The sequence below is a fragment of the Triturus cristatus genome, chromosome 3_2, assembly GCF_964204655.1.
Source record: "Triturus cristatus chromosome 3_2, aTriCri1.1, whole genome shotgun sequence".
In the NCBI taxonomy this organism is placed as follows: Eukaryota; Metazoa; Chordata; class Amphibia; order Caudata; family Salamandridae; genus Triturus; species Triturus cristatus.
The window spans coordinates 395,468,202-395,492,727 of record NC_140584.1 but is presented as its reverse complement, the minus strand read 5'-3'; the positions used below and the strand labels follow the sequence as shown (position 1 = coordinate 395,492,727).

At 39.8% G+C, this 24,526-nt stretch overlaps 1 protein-coding gene across 1 annotated transcript in view; it reads right to left on the bottom strand.

Annotated features, from left to right (window-relative positions):
- Nucleotides 1-1,823: 1,823 nt before the first annotated feature.
- Nucleotides 1,824-24,526, bottom strand: part of GRIK3 (glutamate ionotropic receptor kainate type subunit 3) — a 1,116,666-nt gene continuing 1,093,963 nt past the window's right edge. Inside the window, exons 14-16 of the mRNA XM_085647918.1 lie at nucleotides 22,535-22,757; nucleotides 22,052-22,302; nucleotides 1,824-11,389 (exon numbers count right to left, since the gene is read on the bottom strand). Coding sequence (XP_085504044.1) covers nucleotides 11,192-11,389; nucleotides 22,052-22,302; nucleotides 22,535-22,757 — 672 coding nt within the window. The 3' untranslated portion in view covers nucleotides 1,824-11,191. The remainder of the gene's footprint in view (nucleotides 11,390-22,051; nucleotides 22,303-22,534; nucleotides 22,758-24,526) is intronic.

Sequence of the window (24,526 nt, the reverse complement as noted above, 5' to 3'; positions counted from 1 at the left end):
CTTTTGTTTTTCTTTAATTCATTATTTATTTATTTGAGCATATGCTTGCATTACAAGAAAGCTTTTTAGAAAGCAAGTGGGACACTGTTTATGCCAAGTATCTTGCTCACAAACGTCCACAAATATCAAACTCACATAGTCTGCAGTGCTGATTCAAGTGGTTGCGTATGAGAGATTAGACTACCTCAGTGGACATCCAGGCCTCAGTGTCGCTTACTTCAAGAACTTTAAATTACATTAGTGCACCAATGAACCAAATACTCAACCTGTGTCTCCTATGCCACCATCTGTCCAAACTCTGCTTCTTCCTAGTAAGGGGTGTACTAGTGTGTGAGTGAAGGATAGCTACCGTGTTGTGTGAGTGCATTGTGAGAGATATGGCTGTGTGAATGTAGTATTAACATTGTCTTTTTATGTGCAGGGTAAAAGATCTGCAGGTTGAAATATGTGCAGGTGTGAGTGCAGAGTGTGGCATGTATCTGGGTGAGTGCAGCATGAGGGATCTGCCTATGTGAAGACAACTGTGTGTGAGTGTTTTGTCAATGAATGTTATGTCTTTGTTGCATTGCACTTTACAAGGGCCAAGCCTTTTGCCTTTGTAAATGGTTTTTAGGGTATATTGTGTTGCTTGCAGAAAGGCAGTTACGGGAGTGGAAATACAATAGTGTGTGCATGAGAATGGTAGCGAGTTTTGATATTGCAGATGCAGACTCTGTCGAAGGAGGTTGGAGTGTCACGGGCAGCTGACAGACTGAGATATCACCTTAGTGAGGGGCCCAGTTACTTTCCTTGGACTGGGGTCCAGGGCAACTTATCTACGACATTAATGTCAGCAACTCCGGAACAATACAGAAACCTTGAGCATTGCAAATATTGACAACCCTAATGGGTTAATAGAAGAATGCTTTCACAATTGGAGATAAAAGAAACATTATACATTTTTCTGGATGTTTGTGTTTGACCTTATTCGTCACACCCAGCAGCAGGAGCAATTGATTTACTGTCCACCAGGCTGGGTGAGGAGCCATGAGGAAACACCAGATTTCCATAGAGACACTTGTCACACCCTGGGCAAGCTTATCATACTATTTCTATGCCAGAAATAGTAACATGTCTGACTTGAATGGCTGCTTGCATTTGGGATCCATGTGCCTGTGTGTGTGTGTTTTTAGATTCACAGATCAGTACTTGACCTGCATCTTTCCCTGGTATGACATCTATAGATCATATAAAGAGATGTGGAAGTGTGCGAAACATGGTTAGGTGTCTACTGGAGTGCATAAGCTGACTGAGAACAAGGAAGAGGTTGTTCCATTACAGGCAAACAGAGAGAATGTTTTACGATGAATGACGGGAAGCTGGGCCCTTCATGCGCAGGAGGGGAGCCATTTCACCCCTAAATCACAAGGGATCTGAATTCACATCTGTGCTCGGGTGCTAGTAGCCCTTTGTCCTTACTAGCAGGGCAATAATGTTTTTCAATTATACTGCCCTCATTATGGTGGCTCACCTGGTGTTCTGCACCAAAAATTCAGTTAGAGTAATTAACAGCCATTATTTCCCATAGCTAAGGGTAATAACTATAAATTAATATCAGGGTTCATTAACCATGCTAATCTGTTGATCGTAGGGCAATTAGTTTAAATATTATGTCTTTAAAAATAACTTAAATTCTGTTTTAATAAATAAAACACAGCAGAAAATTAGGTGTCTTTCACAACTCAACAAAATGTTAAGTATTTAAATGCAACAGTGTAGTATTTCAGAGTTAACAATTTTTTTTCCATTACACAATCTTTTAAACAAACACAGAAACCATCAACTTCTAGAAATACATTTTATTGAAAACTTTAAAACCATAATACCCCATACAGCAAACTGTGCACTTTGATATATCACAGTGTGTTAAAAAGGAAAATAATTTGAATTGAAAATTTGCGTTTATTTTTCTTTCTTTATTTACATCGGCCTAGAATGATCAGCAAGTAACACAGTTACTATGAAACAAAAAATCATTACAAAATGTTTACAAAAACTATATTTATATAAATTCTGCATGTCCACAAAGGAATGCCCCTGATTGGCAGAAGACCAGTGTTTGTGAAACATATATGATTGAAAGGTGTAGTATCAGGGGCATTCAAGAAAAATGTTTTTTGATTTTAGATTGTCCAACATGTTATTGATTCCAAGGAACTCGTCATTTATTGACTGCTAACAGATACAATTTCCCTTCACCGGCTCATTATATCACGCTATGATCTTGTGGATTATACTAAAGGTATTGTTAGTATTCAACATTATATTAAGCGCCCTGGCATTTGTTGTTATTTGTAGAATAAAGTATTTAAAGCTCCCAAATGAAATTCTCAATGATAATTAAAGTACAAAACCGATTTTAAAATGCAAAGGGATTGAGGTCTACAGCCTTTCTCACAAACAGCACTACAATTCAGGAGTGTAATATATTTATATATTAGTTCACCCACAGCTTTGATCAGTAGCCTACTATTACCATGTCTGAACACTGGGCCTCATGCCTATAAGAGTCTATCTGCGAAGGATACACAGAAGGTTTAATTTTCCCATTCTGAGGGCCATGTGTAACAATGTGTGGTCTGTGCACTGTTGGAACCATAACATTTTGAAATACACTGTACTTACAATATGCGTTAGCAAAAGGCAGATAATGAAGAATTATTTTTCAAAGGATATTGTTTGCAGTTTCATTGTAATATTTCTTCATATATTTGCTAAGTGTCCTGACACTTTTCATGACTCGCTATATTTTGATATGTTCACATGGAATTTTAGAATAGTACTACTCCATTTTCGGTATTAGGATTATAGAAACGTGGGAATTTCGTCATGCTTTGATTTGCAAAAATGTCATAATAGATTATAATTTCCAAAAATGTTGTGCAAATTCCAGGAATAAGATTTGATCAATTCAGAGTCTGATATGATTTCAAGAGGGAGATTTGACGTCAACTCTTGGCTTTACTTCTTCTATTTCTATCAGATGGGGTGCTTGTATTATGGCTTATTCCACACCATTGTAATGAAAGGTAATGAGACACAGCAAGGGCTGGTTGGAAAGTGAAAAAAGTGAATAATATTATTGATTTTAAGTGCATATGTGTATCGATAGGTAAGCAACCTATCTTCTGCTCTGAAATTCCTTCTTATCCAAATGTTATGGGAAATAGGTTATTGGGCATAAATTTAAGAGTATATAAATAACACTACTGGTTATTCAGTAATGTAATGAAATATCTCAGATCAAGATGTCATTTCTCTTAATTTATTGATTAACACACATGTTAATTATAAAGGTCATATTGCACATATTGAGTCTATTTGCTCTTACTCAGGCAAAATATCTTCATAATTAAAATATAAAGCAAGCTGCTAGCATTCTTACAGTAGTATTGTAATAGCTTGCTTCTTTTGCTCAGTGATGTGATGCTACTGAATTGGTGATGTTTTTGTTGTAGTTGATGTGTGGTAAAGTGGCCAGTCTATTTTGTTATTTAATCTAATGTGTAATCAATACCTTTGGCATAAATTACCCAGATGCTGGTGAGTAGATGCTAAGGGCTGCTACAATAGGAACATATTGAGCAATGTTTGGAAATCTATCAGGTTCCCAGTTTAGAGGATGTTGATAAGAAAGGCTTTGACATAAATATATGTTAAGCAGAAATTCACAAGGAAAAAGGATTGTGGCCACCAGAAATAGTGAGGTGTCAATAGAAAGTAAGCATGATGCTTACCTGTGCAGGTAGTTTGTTGTACATTATATTATATATTGTACACAGCTATACATATTTTTGCTTTCAGCTGACCTTAGAATACAAAAGTCACCAAAGACAAGGCCATGGCCAAGCATGTAGCACTGCATTTTACTTAAATGCAGACCTTGTGAAAACCCAACCATTTTTTCTTAGCTCTGGTTAAAAGTGCTCATTTCTTGAGGATTTACTTTTGACAATGAAATACTAATAAAGGGTTGAATTTGCCCATTAATTGAACAAGAACACCCTTACTCACACTTGCCTTCATATTTACATCAAATGTTTGCTAATTTCCTTGGTAAAAGCATTTTATGTCAGAATAAAGGCAGGAAGCACTTGCTGCTGATTTATGTGGAGGTGATATACTTTTTAGGAAAATGAGAAGGATTTTCTTGGCTCCTTAACTGTATTCCTTTACAGTTTGGGTGCCATAAAACACATCTTTAAGGTTTTCAAAGCACATTGTAACAGTAAGTCTGAGACATACACTCACTATTGCACTGGCTTTTAATTAATTGTTTTAAAGCATCAATTACCTTCCTGACCATTGGAATGTAGATGATTGAGCTCTCTACCCAACTGTCTGAGATTAATGCTGCTTTCCTACATTGTTAAGAAAGAATTTATCTCCTGCACTTAGGCAGGGGTCCACAATGTTAAACGTAACTTTGATTATATGTTTATGATATAATGTTAGGTACTCTATGGAATTGTGGTACCTAATGGAGTATTCTAGTTTTTGGGTATTGAACAGTCATAACCCAGTCCCATCTACCCACTTTTTTCAAACCACATTTTGCCTTTACCTTCACATCGCAGTCGAGAAAACTAAAATAAATTAAGCCTTTCAGCTACATAGAACTGGACAAAAGACTCTTGACTTGGACCATGTGTGGTTTCACCCTTAAGGAGGTGATGTCTTTCTAATTAGGTATATACATTGTTCTATCAGTAAAGGTGATGCTATCCAAGGAAGCGGAATGGGGATTTTGTTCAGTCTATTTATTCTTGAGTATTACCATCCCAATTTTTATACTGCACTATTCAAATTAGTATCAACCCATGCACAACTCTTACTTTAATTATAAAGGGAATTGCATGTAGAAAAATATCCCCACATATATCTCATATAGAAAATGGGTGCCTCTCCTCATGATCTTTCCCAAAACCAATCTCGATAACATTGGACTTATTTGGTAGTAAATCATTTTGCAAGTTAGGTTTTCACATCGAAACATAGTGCAGATTCTAGTTTTGGGTAATGTCGCAGTTCTTTGTCAACTGTAGCATGTTTAATTCTTGCAGGAACTACAGATTTTATGTTTGCTGAGTCTGGAATGAAATGTGCAAGAAAGAACACGTGAGGAATGCACTTACAAGAAGCTCACAAGATGCCAGATTTAAAATATGTCTATCCAGTTTCTAGATATTGTGAAGTGAAAGCTGTTTGTCAAGCAGATGGGGCTGGGGCACATATACAGTTTTAGAGTTCCAGTAAAGCATTTTCTCATGAACCATGAGAGAATGCTATGTGGTTGATGTAAGCATAAAGTAAAACAATAAATTACACAAGGCATGGGTAGCCCAGTTCTTTGGATCTATGCACAAATAAGTTTGTGTAATATAAACTAGCACAAAGCTAGTATTCTCACACCATCAAAGAACTTAATCTACCCAAAGTTAGGAAACAATAGTAGGATGTGTGGTATGAAACAGCTCTCAAGATTCTGAAAGGTGTTAGACTTACTGTTTTGGGGTCTACATTCTCATCAAGACATGTTTCACCCCTTCACATTTTTTAAATATTCTGTTTCAGCCCTGTCTCTTCTGCAATCTCAAAGTCTGCAAATGCTCCATTTCAGAGAAGAAACAGATTTGAATTGTTATTTACCAAAACTGAATGTAGCAATGTTGTTCCATCCATCACCCATTTACAAAAATGAACTGAAGGTAGGACAAGGGAATGTCACTCTTCATACAAATCAGCCAAGGATGAATTGCTGCTAACAGAATATAAAAATAGAAGAACATTATTGAAAGGGCCCAGCCTAAGACTAGTTTTGTAGACCCTGAAAAGAGGACCGGCCGTCTACCAAGATCTAGAATTATATCCATGAGGACTGCCACAATTGTGTTCCGATTTTAGAAAAAAAGCTTAAGAGCAACCACTATAAAAATATTACATCATGATGTAGTAATAGTCAAATTCTCTCTTAGCACGCACCTCTCAATCAATTGTTGTTTTTTGCATTGCCTTTAATTCTGTAGTGTGTGCCACACTCTGTGCATTTTGGCTCGATTGGCCTTTACAAACTCTTTGCACATAAATAAAGAAAACGTTCTTTTTGGAACATGCCACTTCTTTCATGTTTTTAATGACTCATTTACATTGTTTTATGCATTTATAAATAATTTTGAGCTTTGGAAATAAATCGAACCCAAAGTCCTATTCTAGCAGATATTATTTTTTTTATGTTTAGATTTTGTTTAGAGTTTTTTTCATCAGGTATATTATTGTGTGGTGCTGTATAGTTTACAGGCAGTGAAATAATAAATATTGTATAGACTACCCCAATTATGGGAAAAATATTGTTTTTGTTTAGCAATTCTGGCAAAATTTGAAACAAAAGTGGAATGAGAATTGGGCACAACACTGAAAATGTTGCCTACAGGATCCCTATGTGTTTGACAAATTAAAGAGAATTTAAGTTCAGACACATTGTATCAAAAATAGCTTGACTTGATTGGTTCTTTGAGTATAGGAACTGACAAAATATATTACTTTATTAAATTGAGTATGCATGTTTACTTTCTCTCTAGTGGATCATTGTAGCTTTATTTCACAGAACAAAACCTTATTATTATACATAATACTTTTTGTATGACTGCATGTAATGCATTTAATTTAACATTACAAGTACTCAAGTGAGACATGGTATAAGAAATTACAATAAAAAGATGCTTGGAAGGGTATCTGTATTCTCACTTTATTTTGCCTCTATTGAGATAAGTTGATACTGCATAAGGGATTTATAGGATCATGGACTCAATCTTCATGAGTGTTGATATGAAATGTAGGGGTACATTCTTGCTGGTTGATTTAACATGGTTATATCAAGAACCTAAATTTTCTGCAAATGTCTTCATTTTATATTGGTCAAAAAACTCTCAGACGTAAGAGACTTTGAAACAAGAAAAGAGAATACATATTGCATGTAATACATTTACCACAAACTTTTATGTGTGTTCAAATTTGCTAATGGTAACAAACTGTTCTTATCTTCAGGTAGGTAGAGGCAATCTGCTAAAAAGGTAAATTTCTGCAGTTTGCTTATTTTCATTCCAATGTCATTTGCATGTCTCATAAAATATGACCTAATCTGCAGTTTAAATATGACCTTGGTCCGCATAATACAGTAATTTGAATTGCAACTGAGATCAGATGGATTCTGTTTTGTGTTCAGAATGGAAAATAAGCACAAATATATGACTTGTTGGCAACAATTTATAAGTCGACATCACCGTGATGTAAAATATTTCATTGTGTTATATCGAACATATCTTATTTTCAAACTGATATAAGAATACTGCATTTTTTATATTTATGGGCTTTTTGTGGAGAGGATTTAACATCTGTAATCTGTTTTGAAGGAATGCTCTATATGCATGGAGAGAAAGCTAGCAATGGAATGTAGGTTTGGTTAACTTTGTTTTGTACTATACTGAACATGTATCTCTTGCTACTATTCCTATGAAGGAGTCATTGAACATATGAATCAATTAATTTTTTAACTAACTTTCTTGAAACCAGTTTTAACAATTTTAGAGATATTCCCCCTGCTCCCAAGACACACATTTTTATTAGGTTTTCCTTTTTGAGCTTTGTTTAAGTCCAGAATGGGATACTTTGTAGTCAACAACTACAATAACATTATTTCTCTTTTTACATTTTAACTTTATTATAGCCTTCTTTATTTCTACTTGCAGAGGGGTGTCATCATATGAAAACCCTTTGTGTCAACAACAACAAACACATACACTCTCAAAACCTCAATATCTTCTACAACATGACCGAAGTAAGAACAAGCAAGGTGGTGGTATTACCCCACACTAAGGCATCAAACTGACATACTGTTTTGCGCTACCAAATTATTTAATGGTAACCCATGCTTCACATAATGGTGAGTGCTTTTAACATATAACACCACCATCTAAATCCATGTTCGCCCACATGTACATTCTGATGAAAAGTGCAGCACATATACTCAATGCTCAACTAAGAGCACTATAAAATTGGCCCAGTTTGATACAAGATCCATTTTTTAGAATGTGTGTGGAATAATGCAATTCAATTTCCTTGTGCAATGAACATAGGCTGGATAGCAGTATCTAAAGCAGCAATTTCACCACTGTAATGAAGGAGGGAATAAAATGACATTGGGCCAATTACATACTCCACAAACTTGGAGACATTTATTGGGGATTAGGCGGTATCCTAATCAAATTAATATTTAAGGAGAAATAGTGTGTATGGAAGTACTCAAAACTGGAATCCAACTTTTTCTCTTCAGCACTTCCGAGAGATACAATGTCACAAACTAAAGGAAGCTTGCCCCTATTAGTCAACCAATGAGAGATGTCAAACAAAGATGTACAATAACTGCAGGTGTGTTTAAGGGTCATCACTGTAATGCAGTTAGCATACATTAAGAATAAAGTTAAGGGGTGACAAAGGGATTGTTATGTGGAAGAATTGGTCATCATGGTTTACTCAGTAAGAGAGGAGCATAAAATGCAAAGGGATTGTATACTTAAATGGGTGCATTCAACAAAATTAATTTATGAGGAAGAACTGTAGTATTCTTTCATGCAATTTTATTAGAAATAAAATACATAGAAAAATATGATGGCATCATAGCTGCCAATTGAGCTCTGCACAGGGATTTTTGTTTTGTATGGTTTCGTCCTAAAATGTTGAAGTTATAGACCATGATCCATGAACTTCACAATTGCAATAAAAAATGTGGCATTTCAATAATGATTCAGACAGTAGGCTTCAGCCCACATATATTCAGGTTAGTGTCTCCGAGGCATTCTAACAATATATTTTCAAAATGTGTAGGTATTCCAATATACATCTTATTGATACTTTCTTAAAACCTCTATACAAGATAGCAGAAATGTACACTACTAAACTGTGGGCGACTTGAGACGTTATTTACGATAATTCTTTGCCCATTAGAAAAATAGGACCATCTTCTAATGACATATCTTTCAAAAACACTGTGTATAATAATATAGTTTTAACAATGCTACATACATAATTGTACATGAGGATACATAACAGAGCAATCATACAGAGTAATGTGGTTGAAATAAAATGGGTGATGAAATAGATTTGAAAAATGTCTTCAGTCATAAACAACAGTAAGACTATTGTGATGAGTCTAGTTTTGTATCATTTGAGCATGGCAGGTAATTGAACTTAATGCTTTATCATCCCCTTGACATCCCCTAATGTGGAATTATCAAAAACAAAGTCAAGAACTCCATAACCAAAGCTCTTCCATGAACATCATAAAGGGAATCATCCCTACGTCTTTAATTTATGATGTTCTATTGAATGATACCTTAACGTCTTTGTTTACTGAGAACTAACGTCCCTTGTCTAAAATACCTTTCATTCCTTTAAAATGGAATAATGGCAGAATGGGTATGGCCAGTTAAATCATAGGACGAAAATGTGGTATGGCTTGTTACCAATAATAGTTAGGAAACAATGTGATTTTCTAAACAGTAATTACATCTTTACAACTGGAAAGTCAATGTTTATAGTAACCATTCTCTGTTGTTTCTCCTTGCACTGATTGTGCTGTATTTTATTTCATGATCTATTGTACTGTGTATGGGCCTTGAACAACATTGTTGAAAGCACTGAAGAATTCCTTAAACCAGTGTAGTGTGTTGATAAGTAGTGATGCCATTATTTAATTTCACATGTAATTAGACAGTGCCACAACATGCACCAACTATTACTTGAGATTTGCTCTTTGTAAAGTTTGGCGGAACATCAAGATTTCAGCAAAAATGATCAATAAAATGTCAAATTTATCAATGACTAGTGTTAGTCCTTTAACAGTATTTCGAGTCCTTTTAAACGCTTTCAAACAACTGGTAAAAGTTTTTGCAGAGAAACGAAAACTATCATCTCTCTTAAGTTTTCATCATCCTCAATAAATCATTCTTTAGTAATAAGAAAATATATGCTGAAATTGGCACAACTTCAAATCTAGCTGTAATTAATTAGTACACTTCTGAACAAGCAATGTAGTAACTGATTATCCCATGTTAAGCATGTTTTTGTGGGAATTTCAACAAAAAGACTTCTTCAAATAAGAAGATATGTCTTTGGAAGTTCTTACAAAACTTTGATCTGTCAAAGCCGAAATACCAAACTAAATAAAACAAAAACACTGGCACAGTCACTGCAAAGGAAAGGATTCCCAGTTGACAAGTTGTTCAAGGTTGATGACATTGAGTTCCTGAAACTGAAGGAGACTGAAATTCTTGTGCACGATTAATGCTAAGGAGAAATTGAACTCTTTGCAGATAGACATTGTACAGACTTTTAACACAGGGCATTCTAGTTTTTGTTCAGTGTTTCAAAGTGACTCTGGTAGAATTTTCAGTCATGGACAAAATGGTGGTTCTTTTTGTCCTTTGTCTGTCCAGAACCCGGATATCTTTCCATTTTGGGGGATGTTGTGCACCACTTCCGCAACTGCATGTCTCACTTTCACCAGCTGTCTGATTCAGACATATCTTACCTTCCCTCTGTCATCACTTTGTCTCTGACAGAATCCTTATTGACAACAAGGAGTCAGCACGGCGTTTGAGGTAAAAGGTCATGGTGAGCTGCTCCAAAGAAATAACAGCCTTGACAATCAAATTTATCTTTTAGATTTCCAATAAATGTGCTGTGGATGACACTTCCAAATTGATGCACACATCTACTGTCAATGATGTAACATCTCTATAAACAAAACACTTTTCTTTTATTGCCATGCTCAAAGAAGACCAGGTGTTTTCTCCACGGTTTCCAATGAGGTTTGGGTCAGCTTGAATCTCTTTTGCCACTCTTTGTTCAAAATGTAAACATCATACTCCAGAAGAAGCATGTCTGGACTTCAAGAGGCCCAAAGTACTTATGCCTTGGCTTGGAAAACAGAATAAAACAAAACATAAAAGAACAGAGTGTAGTCCATGCTGAAGATGCTCATATTCGCACAATGAGTGTGTTGTATTAAAGGCCTTGTTCTTCAAATTGAACCAAACCAGGCTTCTCCTCTTCCAAGATGAATGTGCATCTTAAACACTGTCAATGAGTCACATTTTTATGGAAATACGGGGTTTAATCCAGAATTGCTACAAGTCATGTTATCCTTTCCAGGAAGCCTCCTGTCATTGAATGTATGCATGTTAATGACTGCATCAGTCTTTACCATAACAGGAGGCTGTGTTTTGTGTTTGATTCTCCGCTGACAAGTCAGTGACAACCGGACTTCATCAGCCATGGTGCTGCAAAAGGAGCGCTGTGTGGAGAAAAAGATAAACAAGAGAGAATTCAATAAACATTTGTGTTCTGGGCTTACTAGTAATTCATTCCACAATTTTCTTAATTAATACCGATCTGTTCTACACATATACTTTGCCTCAACTCCAAATGTGGGATTTGCTTTTTGTACTAGCATGCAGATGCCTTCATCATTCACTAACAGTCGCACTTGTAAACAAGTAAACAGGGTGCCTATCAGATTTAAACTACCTTTTTACAGTGACCCACCTACTGCACTAGGTTTTTTTCTCCTCACAGTACTACTTACTTTATCAGTAAATCTGACATTCCTTCAAATACAGTTGAGATTATCAGAATCTGTTTGTTTGCCACTTTACACTCCATGATGATACCTGAGTCATTGCCTGGTGGTTCATTGTTAAATTAAGAGAACTTTTAATACCCAGCTTTCCAGCAGCGTGTTTTCATTTTGATCACTTTTGGCATTTGCTTTGATAGTCGGTTGCCTGCCTCTTTAGGCTGCTTGTAGATTGAAAGAACATGACTGGTTACTCAAATCTTATGAATAAACCTATAATATCGCCACAAATCAAGGTTTGTCTTACCATGTATTTGATTAAAATTCCCCACCTAGTCACTTGTTTTTTATAAGCTATACTATCAATTGACAAAAATTCCAATTGCCTACTTAATTATCCTCTGACTTTGTCCTACATAACCTTACATACAGGCAACAATGGGTACTAGTCCTTTGTTCCATAAATAGTCAATGTGGGTTTCTTCTTGCATGAATTTCTCAGTCAATCCTTGCTTGGCCCTCACTACTTCCTTGTCATATCGTTGGTATTCAGAATTCCAGCTAGTGTGTCCACGTGCTGCTTCCTGGATTTTATTTACTTTGTTTGTGCTTAGCTAGATGGCTTTCTTTCTCTTCAATTACTTTTTTCAATATTGTGCCAAAACACTTGCCCAACCATCTGCAAATCACTAATTCTCTTTGATTTGAGTATGCAGGAGGACTATAGTAAACCATTGCCTGCCTTGATCCTTTGTGCTACCTATGCATTTTTGTTGCCTCTGCTCTTGCACTCATTAACCTAAGATGTCCTAACACATTTAGCTACTAGCCTGCGTCTCTGATTTATTTTCTAACTAACATAATTCTTGAGTTCTGTATAGCTTACAATTACCACGGAAAATGCACTTCCTTGTTTCCACTGCAGGATTTGCTGCTTTTCAGAGCCAAAGTGTAACCTGAACCCCTTGCAGTTCAGCCTTGCTTTCCCTGCCCATAATCTTGGAGAGACAACATAGGACTTTGCAAGCCAGACCAATCAAATCAGTTTTCATGAAACCAGTACCTGAAACCCTTGAATAATAAGGTAACGTGGTATAATGTCTTAAGCCTAGATACGTTCTAGGTCAGGTGTTTAGCTAAGCAAACACATTGTCTAAATTAACTAAGTGACAATAATATAATAAAGGTGACACACAGCCAGCAGTTCTTCAAATATCTGTTTGGTGGTAACTTATTAAAGGATCACAAAGCATTTCGTTTTTTGTGCTTCACAGAGGACAGTAACAAAGAAGACATTTTTCATACTGATAGAAATGGTTGCCTCTAGTTGGCAGTGGTTTGCACCCTGTCTCTGTAGGGACCTGTATTCTAGTCAGGGGAAGGGAGTCACAAACCCAAGATAACTCCTGCTCACACTGTTGGGAGCTTCGCATTATCAGTCAGGCTTTTCTCAGAAGCAATGCATAAAGCATTTCTAAAACAACACACAGTAACACAGTGAAAACACTACAAAAGGACACCAAACCTGTTTAGAAACATAACCAATATATAGCTGAATAAAACAAGACCAAAATGACAAAATTCCAACATACACAAGTACACATATCACTTTTAAAAGGTTAAAAAAAAGTTTAGGCCAAAGGAAACTATGGATGTGTCACTTTTATCACAAAGTACTTGAGATGCCTCAAAATCAAAGATGAAAACAGATGCTGGGGAGGTGACGCACAGGAAAAGCAAAGCGATGCATCGGTTCCTTACTCCCAGGGGAGGTGATGCGTTGGATCCTTAGTGTCAGGGGAGATGATGCGTCGGTTCCTTACTCTGTGGGGAGGTGATCCATTGATCACTGGACACACGGCCTTGGTTCCTTACTGCCAGGCAATGGCGATGAAGACCTTGGCGCACTGGTGTGGTACGGATGAAATCCAGACGTGCTGGGTCAATGCGGTGGCAGAACAGGTGCTGTGTCGATTTGCCAGCCGCAAAGCAGATGATGCGTCAATTTCTTCAGCTGCACAGCAGGGCCTTCGTCAAAGTCAGAGCGGGTGCCATGGACGTCGGTGACTCAGTACTCATGACTCGGATTGTGGCGACCTTCCAACCGCACAGCAGGTGCTGCATCGATTCTATAACCACAACTCAGCCATGAGTTTGTTTTTCAAATGCATGGCAGTCGTGCGTCAGGAAAAACAGGCACTGCAGGTTGATGCATGGATTTTCTTGGTTCTTTGCAGCAAAAGCCACCTTCAAGGTCCCAGAACTGGAACTGGCACCACTTGGTAGGTCAGAACTCCCAGCAGAGGAGTTCAGGGGCTGCAGATGAAGTCTTTGATGGACCGAGACTTACCAACAGGAGGTAAGCACACAAGACTTTAAGAACATTGGCAAGCAGGATGTAGAAAACAAAGTCCAGTCCTTACAGTTCCAGGACAGAAGCAGCAAGCAGCAGGCCAGCACAGTAAACCAACTAGCAGAGTGGCAGTACCCCTCCTACCGCATCCAGCTCTTCTTCCTGGCAGAACGTCCTCTTAGTTCATAAGTGTTCTGAAGTTATGGTGTCACAGCTGCAATACTTATACAGTTGAAGTAGGCAAACATCAAAAGAAAGTCTTTGTCATACACAAGACCCTGCCTTTCCCCGACCTGGCTCCAGACACACTACAGGGATGAGGAGACAGTATTATGTGAAGACAGGCACAGCCCTATTCACGTGTCAGTGATGACTCCTCCCACCAGTCTCACTCATGATGACCCATCAGCCTGGCAATGTGCCATCAATTGTGTGTCTTTTGCATTGTGTGTCTTTTGCATCAGGATAGGCAGGGCACACCTCAACTCCCTTTGTGTGACTGTCAAGAGTGAATGCACACACAGCCCAACTGTCACCCTTCCTCAGACGTGGATTTAACAGGCAGATGGAGGCACAGAAGGTAAAGCAAGAAAATGCCCACTTTCCTAAAGTGATTTTTTCAAACATGCAATGTAAAAACCAACATCACTAAAAGATGTATTTTCAATTAGTGAGTTCAGGGACCCCAAACTCCAAATCTATATCTCTTCTCAATTGGAAGTTACAATTGTAAGAGGTTACAAGCAGCCCTGGGCAGAGTTCATGTAGTTGCTAAGGGGAAATCCTTGAAGTGGGTAACACACGCCTCTCTGCTACGGAGTTTTGTGATTGGGCGGAGTAACGGAGTTTCCTTGTTCCGTATGTGTGCAGGACCAGGGTTACATCATGCACCCCCGGGGATGTGAGAGGCCCGAATACATTATTCAGCTCAGCTGGCAGAACTCCGACAGAAGGCTGCCACTGTCCACGGTGGTAATGCTCTTCCACTCATCCCTGTGTACCCTTTCCTTCTCCTGTGTTCATCCCTGCCTGCCAGCCACAGTATGCCCCACCGCCAGCGGCACACCACATGCACACTATGAGGGCTTCAAGTAACTTGCCCCTCCACGGCAACAAATGCACAGAGGGGATATTAAAATGTTCCAAATACAATCCTTCCTTACCTGAAATCAATGCAGAATAACCTTGTTCATTCACACTTTTGGCCCCGCTGGACCATGGGCATAATCTGGGGGAAGGAGTCAGGACACACACGGACTGGGAGGCAGTGAAGTGCGTAGTGAATGGGCAGTGGAACCTGCTTCTGTCAGGAAGATCACCCCTGTGCTCTCTCAGTCAACTTGCTCACTCCCTTGCGGCCACCCACTAAAAGCATAGGCGCACGCCAAATGCTCGCAGACACCTGGGGACAGCGGGCACCCGCACACAATTACAGCATGTGCAGTCCGCAGATCCAGAAAAAAACATAAATCAAATTCACTTCCCAGCAGAACCATTATTGACTTTCAGGTTTCACTTTCAGCTTGCAGACTGCCTGTCTTAGTTGGTGGTGAACTCCGCTATGCGGTGGTTGTCACTGAGTTTTTTTGCTGAATTACGTACTCCAAAGTGTAGCACAGAGTTGCAAAACTCTGCAAACTCTGCCGGCGGAGCAGAGTTCACCACCCACCCTCAGTTGCAAGTCAGCTGCAATGATAACCGATGGGAGAAATAGTCCTTGCTATAGTGAAAAAACAAAATTAGCAGTATTTCACTATCAGGACATGTAAAACACACTAGTACATATCCTATCTTTCAAATGCACTACACCCTGCCCATGGAGCTAAATTGGGCCTAACGTAGGGGTGCCTTACATGTAATAAAAGAGAAGGTTTGGGCCTGGAAAGTGGGTGCAATTGTCAGGTCAACATGGCAGTTTAAAACTGTCCACACAGACACTGCAGTGGCAGGTGTGAGACATGGTTGCAAGGCTATGCATGTGGGTGGCTGTATACCCATTAGTAGCATTTTAATTACAGGCCCTAGACATGCACAGTGCACTTTACTAGGGATTTACCAGTAAATCAAACATGCCAATCATGGATAGCCAATCACAATGACAATTTACACAGGGAGCACTTGCACTTTAGCACTGATCAGCAGTGCTAAAGTGCCCGGAGCTCTAAAACCAGCAAAAACTAAATGCAGCTCACAGACAAAAACAGGAGATCAGAATCAAAAAAGCCAGGAGAAAAACTCTCCAAAGATGCCAGGTCTAACACATACCATTCAAGAGATATCTAATTCCTCTGTAGGAAAATGTAACTCTGCATCTTCTCAAACAACCTGTGACTCTTTGGCACTTATATTCCTGAAAAAAGCATAGGATATTCGAAGTTCTACAGAAGAAGGCTATAATAATCCTCCTACTTCAACTTCTTATCCTTGGTCCTTCGACCATTCTCACCAATTAACTTAGTCCTAACAGGAGACTATACAGCAGCCTTAAATCTGCTCACCATCTGAGCCCTATCCTATCTGCTTTGCTAAGTAGACTAGTTCAGGTCTAGCATCTTATTTTTACCTTGTTATAATTTTTTCTCTGACTGGAGCCCGGTCACTCCTCTATTTCATTTAAGAAAGCTACTGTTCTCATTCATATTAAACATCCTGATCTTTATCCATTTTTTGGACAATATCACTGATGCCTATGGGCACCATATTGTCCCCAAATCATGTATGGTCTATCCCTTTCTCAGAGGGGCATGGTATCTTGGATGATGCCCGGTCGTGACCTGATCACTGCACAGAGTCATTACTCTTAGCTGCTCTGGATGACCTCCTTCTTGCATCCAGCATGCATAGATACAAGATAAGGTAGGTAGCTGTGCAGACATCTGGTTTCCGTCCTTCACACTAGACCATTTTCAAAAGATCTCTCTTCTTCTATTTCTTGTCCTCACTTTCAGTATTATTTTCGGGTTCCTCGGGTCTTGACTCTCCTAATCGCTTCAATTTCTACATTGTCCAAGTGGCTAACCACAGCCATAGCCATGGCATCCATACTTTAATGTATGCAGCCAGCATCCTGATAGTTCTGACTCTAAAATGATGAAGTATTGGGAGCATTAGTATGCCTCTGCATGAAAGAGATTGGGGATCATAAAGGGTCAATGTTGGTAAAGCTGAGGTGTTGATTACTGTTAAGCAGGGTCATCGTTGGTCCGTAGAGATGGGCATGTATTCCACGTGGGCTGCTATTGTGAATAATTTATGGTTCATATTTTATGCTGAACATCAGCGTTCAGCAATGATGTGTTTTTTAAAATATTTTTAACTTTTTTCCTATGAACAAACTTCATAAGGTCACAATTACCTCAATGTGTGGGATAGAATGCATCCACCAAATCTACCAATAAAATGCCCTTTATATTGGTGCTGGAAGGTGTGCGTGTCCCATGAACTGTATTTAATCTATTGATAAAACTGTGGCCACCATCGTAGACGCTTTGAATTTTTGTCAGAGCGGTTCTTTCCTGGATCAACAAACTTCCAATAGAGGCAAGGCTTTGATCATAGAGTTGGTTACATTTTTGGTGTGGACTTTCTAAGCCATTGAGTCTGAAGGTGCACTAAGACGCACTACTTATAACTCAAACATGGAGACCATATGCTTACGCCCAGGCAAGTCAGAAGTTTTAATGAGGCTTGGGGAAAAACGTTAATGCAGGGACCTCAGAATGATTCTTCTGTTATTGTCTGGTGCAATAAGTACTGGTTTCTAAGTATTTAAAATAATACATTATAGGGAGAGAGAAAACATTACATCTGGTGACATCTAAGTGTCTGACAACTTAAACTGTCTTATTCTTATTGAAATAACAAGCTTATTTTCATTTAAAAATATGTAAATAATAATAAAATAAAAAGACATTTATAAAGTGCGCACCTACCTCACATGAGGTGCCCCAGCGCTAGCGTGGATAATATTGCAGCCATGCTAGCAGAGAACTAGTCTCTATGGCTAAACAGCCAGGTCTTCAAGGCCTTTCTAAACTCTTGCTCAGAGTGCATCATACGTAGTTGGAGGGGCAGGTCATTCCAGCATTTAGAGGTTCTTACCTCGAAAGTTCTGCCCCCCATTCTCGCTTTAAGAAAACGGGGGATGAATAGGGAGCGTTTAAATTTGGACCTCAGTGACCTGCCCTGCTGGTAGGGGCAAAGTCTCATCCTCAGATACTAAGGTTCTCTTCCCTGGTAGGCCTGGAAGGCGGATGTGAGGGCCTTAAATTCAACTCTCTTGGCCACAGGGAGCCAATGGAGTTGCCTGAGGTGGGGGGAAGTATGATGGCGGAGAGGGACCTTGTGGACCAGTCTAGGTGCAGCATTTTGCACTATCTGCAGCCTGTAGATCAAACCGCAGGGCAGGCCCAAATAGAGTCCATTGGCATAGTCAAGATGGGAAGTGACTAACGCATGCACCACAGTTTTACGCGCTGTCTCTGGCAAGAAGTTGATTAATTTCCTAATAGTTTTCATCTTCCCAAAGCAGACCGCCGAGAAATGCTCGATATGCGCGGAAAGGGATAAGTTGTTGTCCCAACGGACACCAAGATTCTTGACCGAGTCCTTAGGAGTGGGAGCCGTTCCCAATTCCACCGCTGGGCCGCTGGGGAAGGGATTGCTTGGTTACAAAACAGAAACTCTGGCTTGTCTGCATTGAGCTTTAAAAAATTGCTGCTCATCCAGACGGAGATATTTTTAAGACACTCTCTAAAAGAGTCAAAGGCGGATGCCGACACTTCACTGAAGGAAAACATCAGTTGGGTGTCATTCCAACTAATGTTGCTGAAGAACAGTCAGGCTCTAGAAAGTACGGGACCTGGGGCATAATGCCTTGTGACAGACCTCTTGTGCCTTGATGTTGCTGCCTGAGACACTGCAGCCATAGTCTTCTGCCACTTAAGCTCATGTTGTGGAACTCTATGCCTTTATAGATTTTTTTTATTGATTTAATTTAGGAAGGCTTTTAAAGCTTAGCTTTTCTATCAGTATCTAAAAAGTTGGGTTGAGGTTGTGGCCTACATCAGCATTTGATATGTGTTGCACCGTGACAAGAGGCTAATTAATTGTTTCAATTTTTTTTCTTGATTTTTTAACATAGGAGAAGGCAGTGTGGCATTATTAAATTTTGTGATAATAGACACACAATAGCTTTGCTACCTTACCATTGGCAGTTAGGTTGGTCAACGTTGGCAGAACAGTGAACAATAAACATTAACAGCTCTGTGCGGGGCTGGAGAAAAGAGGAGGTTGGCAAAGATGGCTGCGTCAGTTGAGATGCTTCATGTGATATCATTGTTAGTCAGAAGTTGTCCGCGGGGGTGGGGAGAGAGGTGCAAAAGCATGATGGGCACTGTCGTGTACATTTTGACAGGTGTTTAATCTTTGAAGGTGGGAAATCATTGTTGGGAACAATTCGTTTATAAACCTGTTGTAAGACGTCCAAGAGGTCTGCAATGCGGACTCAATGGAGTCCCTGTTGTTCTCCTTGTTGTATGGTGGTGCCCTCCACCTGAGCCCAGTGCTGGAAATTGTTGTGCCAGGACAATATTGATGAATGTGTAAAGGATTTTCAGTGCTGAGTGATAGCTCAGTGCGCTTATAAGAGGACAAGGTCAAAGTACCGGGTGGTAAGTTTGGGTGTGTCCAGTCTGGTATAATATACGTGGCAGGACCACCATCTTAGAGAGGGCTATTCCTTCCATTATCCTGAGTGAATGAGTGCTCCAGAAGGCCACCTGGATCCTAAGTGCACGTATTGTGGCACTGAGGTTACCCATTGGGAGGGCCACCAGAGTGTGAAGAATGTGACTCATGGGATAAGAGAATATGGGGCTCATTGAAGACAGTCCAAGCTAAACATAAGGTCACAAGGGAGGGCGCTTAGCCCCACATCAAAAATAAATATTTTAGTCAGGCTAACCCTGAGGGCATGGAAGGAGTCTAGTTCATCCACAAGCGGGGCTAGGTTTATATGGAAGGAGCACAGAAACAATAGCATGTCATCCGTATAGAAAGATATGGTGTGTGTAGTATCTCCCAACGGTTTCCCCCGTCCAGCCCCCCACTACCAGTCCTCTGAGGTTTGACTGCCAAAGGTTCCACTGTCAGGGCAAAAAGAAGGGGGAGAGAAGGCGCCCCTATCTGGTGCCCCGAGTAATAGTATACGGTTCAGGAATGCTGGGATCTTTTTACCCTGACTGTGGGAGCGGAATATAATATTTGTATCCACTGTAATATTTGCGGGTCATATTGTTTCAAAACCACACACATATAACTCCAACTATGCATATCAAACGCTTGTTACAGACTAATGGGCATACAAGCCAACTCAGGCCATGCTTGTAAGGCCCACTTCATGATGTGGTACATTTGGCTTATATATTAAGAGAAGCATTATGGTGAGATTCGTGACCAGAGGCTAGTTGTTAATGCTATATCACTGCGGTTGTGAGGCACACAGTCTGTACAACTTCCATAACTCTAAACATGATGGTTTGCCAGAACCATGTAAAACTGGGAAGGAGGAAAAATACTGTCTGGGCTGGAAATGCAGAAGAGGAGAGGCAGCACTCTCATATGTCAGTAAGAATCCCTGCACACTTTTTAATGTCCAAGCTGTTTTCCAGCACAGCACACATCCTTGCAGCCGAAGACTGAGCTGTGTTTTGATTTACTGAAAATCTTCTAGTATCCTACTGCAGTGAAGCTCCTAGTTTGCCTGCTTAGTGACTCTTCCCACAGCTGTCTACTTTGGAAGAAGGAAATAAATGATGTACTGCTCACCTTGGCCCACCGGCAAATGCATGACAACACTCTCCCAACTATTCATAACCCAGAAACATATAAAACCAACCATGGTCATCCGAGGGAACTCACTCAGAGGTGAGGTAAAAGATTATCAGCTGCTATAGCATGGAAGATCTAGGCTTTGGTTCATATACAACCGGGCCACACCAGATCAAGCACAGTTATGCTAGGGATGCTAGTGATCAGGGACTGACTGTCTCTACATGGTGTGACAGGGGTGAGGCATAGGAGTGGCTCAGGAGGGATGCTAGTGATGAGGAAGTAGCGTCTGAAGGAAAATTAACAGTGATGAAGGAATGGGTGTCTTTGGAAGTTTTGTCAGGAGCAGATCAAAAATGGAGAGCCTCAAGCTATTAGCTTCACAACTAGCTATTGAGAAAAGGCTCTTTGTGATATGTTACTTAAACAGAAGCTCTAGCCTCTCAGCCCAGCAGCTGCTTGGTAACAAAGTGACTTGTTTCCAGAAGAGACAGAAAAAACAGGAAGTGGGAGGGCATAGGTCGTTTTTGTAGCCAAGAGAGGCAGTTCCTAAAAATGAAAAGATCCATACTTGCTTCTTAGGGTACCCAGGCAAAACTGTTTGCCCTGGGACAAATGCTGACTGTCACCAGGGTAATGAGACACTGCCTTAGAGTAAGGACTGCGATGAAAAAAAAACCAAAGTGCTAATATCTACTCTTCACAAATGAATGTGACATTCAAGGAGAAAGTGACAGAATTGGGTGAACCTCCGACATCATCATTTACAAAGAGATGATTATTGTATTTTAACTAAACATAAAATGGTCGCAAGCAACAGTGGTTTGGTTTGATAAAATGGCCGCAGCAGTGAAGAAGAACAATGGCATTGACAGGTGTGCAAGTGTTAAGAACAGGGTTGTCTTTCCATCGAGCTCCACGTCATTTGGCGCCATGTTTCAGCCTCGCACAGTCTATTACACTGGTGAATGAGAGCTCAGGACGTAAGACCCCCTTAGCATGTAGTCATCCTTATCAGTTAGGGCGTAGTTCTGCTGTGCCACCATGTTAATGCTTATTTACCACCAGAATAATGCTTACTAACTGATAAGCTAGTATTAAAATGTCTGCTGCGCCTAACAGAAACATTAAGCACACACACTTTGCAAGTGTGAGCACCCCAGTGTTAATATAAAGTACATAGCTTAAAATATTACCTGCTCCCGCTCCGCTGTTTTACGAAGCTTGTACACAAACTCCCCTATCGCCACCACCACAGACAGCACCAGTCCACCAGCGAGCACGATGAAGATTCCCCCCATACTCTGTATGCCCAGGGCGCTGGCTTCTTTGTGCTCTTCCTCTGGGCAGCCGCTTCCCCGCCACCATTTCTCTTTGATGATGTGGAGCCGGTCATCCTCCTGGAGCTGGAGAATGGCTATGGTGATGCGATCCCGGTATGGTGAACCTGCAAAGTGGCAAAAGAGATCATATATCAGTTAAAGCATCTGACACCAGGGCTACCGTGGGTACTAGAACTGCTTTCCCAGACAGAGATTTGTGCCATGGGTATAATACATTTAGCAGGCAACCATATCAGACGCGTCTGGACTAGCATTGCTGAAAGCCATTCACTTGCTCCCATTGAGCAAGAGTCCCTGTTTTCGAGGTTGTGAGGAAATTGCCCCATTGTCACTTACCCATGGGCGTTCCAATTCCATAGCCTTTGGAATCAATTAGGCCTCCTATCTGGGTCAGGTTGCAGTTCCTCTGTGTGATGTATTCTGTCGTAGTTGACTCCATTAGCAAAGCGTAATCAGCCGTGAGGACTCGCTGGATCCCTTCCTCATTATTTTTAACGAGGGCTGAAGTCTTGCTGCTCATGAAGGCCCACATTTTCTCAAAGGTAGAGATCTTAGATTTCTGGAAGACAGAACAGACAGAATGACGAATAAATTTCTTCGCCCAACATCCAGATGCATAATTTTTCTCATGATAATGCGGCTCATCACCATGAACAATCAATTTAATATATGCAGGAGTAAGGCGGAAATGAAATCGTTTTGCTAGGATTCAGCACAAAGTGCAGCCATGCCTTTCATTAATATGGCCTTATGAAAAGCGGCACACCCTTTCCTGCAGATATGCACACACAATGCTCTACGCCTTCTTCAATTTTGGAAGGAATCACCAGAGCGCCAGTGTTGAGATTCGCTTGTACTGGAACAGACTGTTTCCTCTTTCCAGCTCATTTGGAAGGAATATTCATTATACCAGTGTAGTTCTATTTTTGTTCTGATGCTTCTTATTTTCCAATAACATTTTGCTTTCAAGTGCACATACTATTTCAACAGTTGTCACAGAGAAGCAGGTGACCCACTTATCTCTAAGGGAATATATCAGTGGTAAAAAGTACAGTGAAAGCCCAAGACGGTAATTTAAGGAAAAGATCAACACAGGTTGATATAGATCAACGGTTTCGCATTGTTATGGTACATGGACTACACAAACCCTCTTAATTTCTTCCACATTGAGAGAAAATCTTCATTCGGCAATTTAGATATACCTTTGTCTACGAGAAGAACCTTCATCTAAATTCTAAAATACTTTCAAGAGTGGAAAGCATGCAGCTAGTTACCAACCTGCAGTATTACACCAAGTTGCCATGTTCTCCGCCACAGTTTCACCAACCTACATCTGCTAACAATCTTAGGACCTTGTGATGAGTGGGTCTTGTTTAATCCATAATTATTCCACCTCTGAAATCGGACGCTGAGGTGTTCAAACATTATCCAGTGCTGCATATGCCAGTGAATACAGGGGATAGTTCCCCTGTTGAATTCTGGCAGGTTTGATCTGACGAAGTTTAACAGAACGTGTGAACTTTATCACATTAGGGAGTAACAGGGTGTGATAAACATTGCACCACTTATAATGGTGGTCCCTGCACAAACGTCTTTTTGTATAAGGATTCGAATATAAGGTGCACTTATAATCAAGCCCTCGGAAGACAACTTCGGGGCTTATTTACAAGCCCCTGGTGCATCACTTTTAATATGGGAAACAGTCATCAGCATTTTTCTTTTTAAGTAAAGCCTCAACATGCCTATCTATAGAATAACAGCCCTGTCCTGAAAGCTTCCACCTTTCCTTAACTCCTGAAACAACAAGACAACGAAAGAAAAAATGCCATGGACTAGTGATTCTTGTAACCCACGCGGACTGCTTTGCATATCATTCATGTAACCAATCTGCCTTTAGGGCTCTCACAGTGTACATGGGCAGTTCGACCATCCCCTGGGTCAATCTGCCTACAACTGTGACCATTATGCAATGCCTGGGAGGGACGGGCACAGAAGATTAAAATATAAATAGATTTTGCTCTCTGTTATCAATCATTATTTATTGACCTGTAGCAACATTGGGTTTCAAATAATTATCATTTTAAAAATAATCATTCATACCATAGGGCTATTGCGAGAGACTATCATCATTAGTGGTTTCATTTAGTGTGTGCAATTTTTTATACCATTAATTTTTGCGACTTTCTTGCAAACTTCGTAAAGTTTTTTGTTTTCTCTTCGCTGTTTTCCTCGTCCTACAGAACTATTTTTCTTTTCACAGGCTGTGATTACAATTTCCCCCAGTACAGCGTTTGCAGTAAAATCGCACGCGATTTTTCCATCATTGGA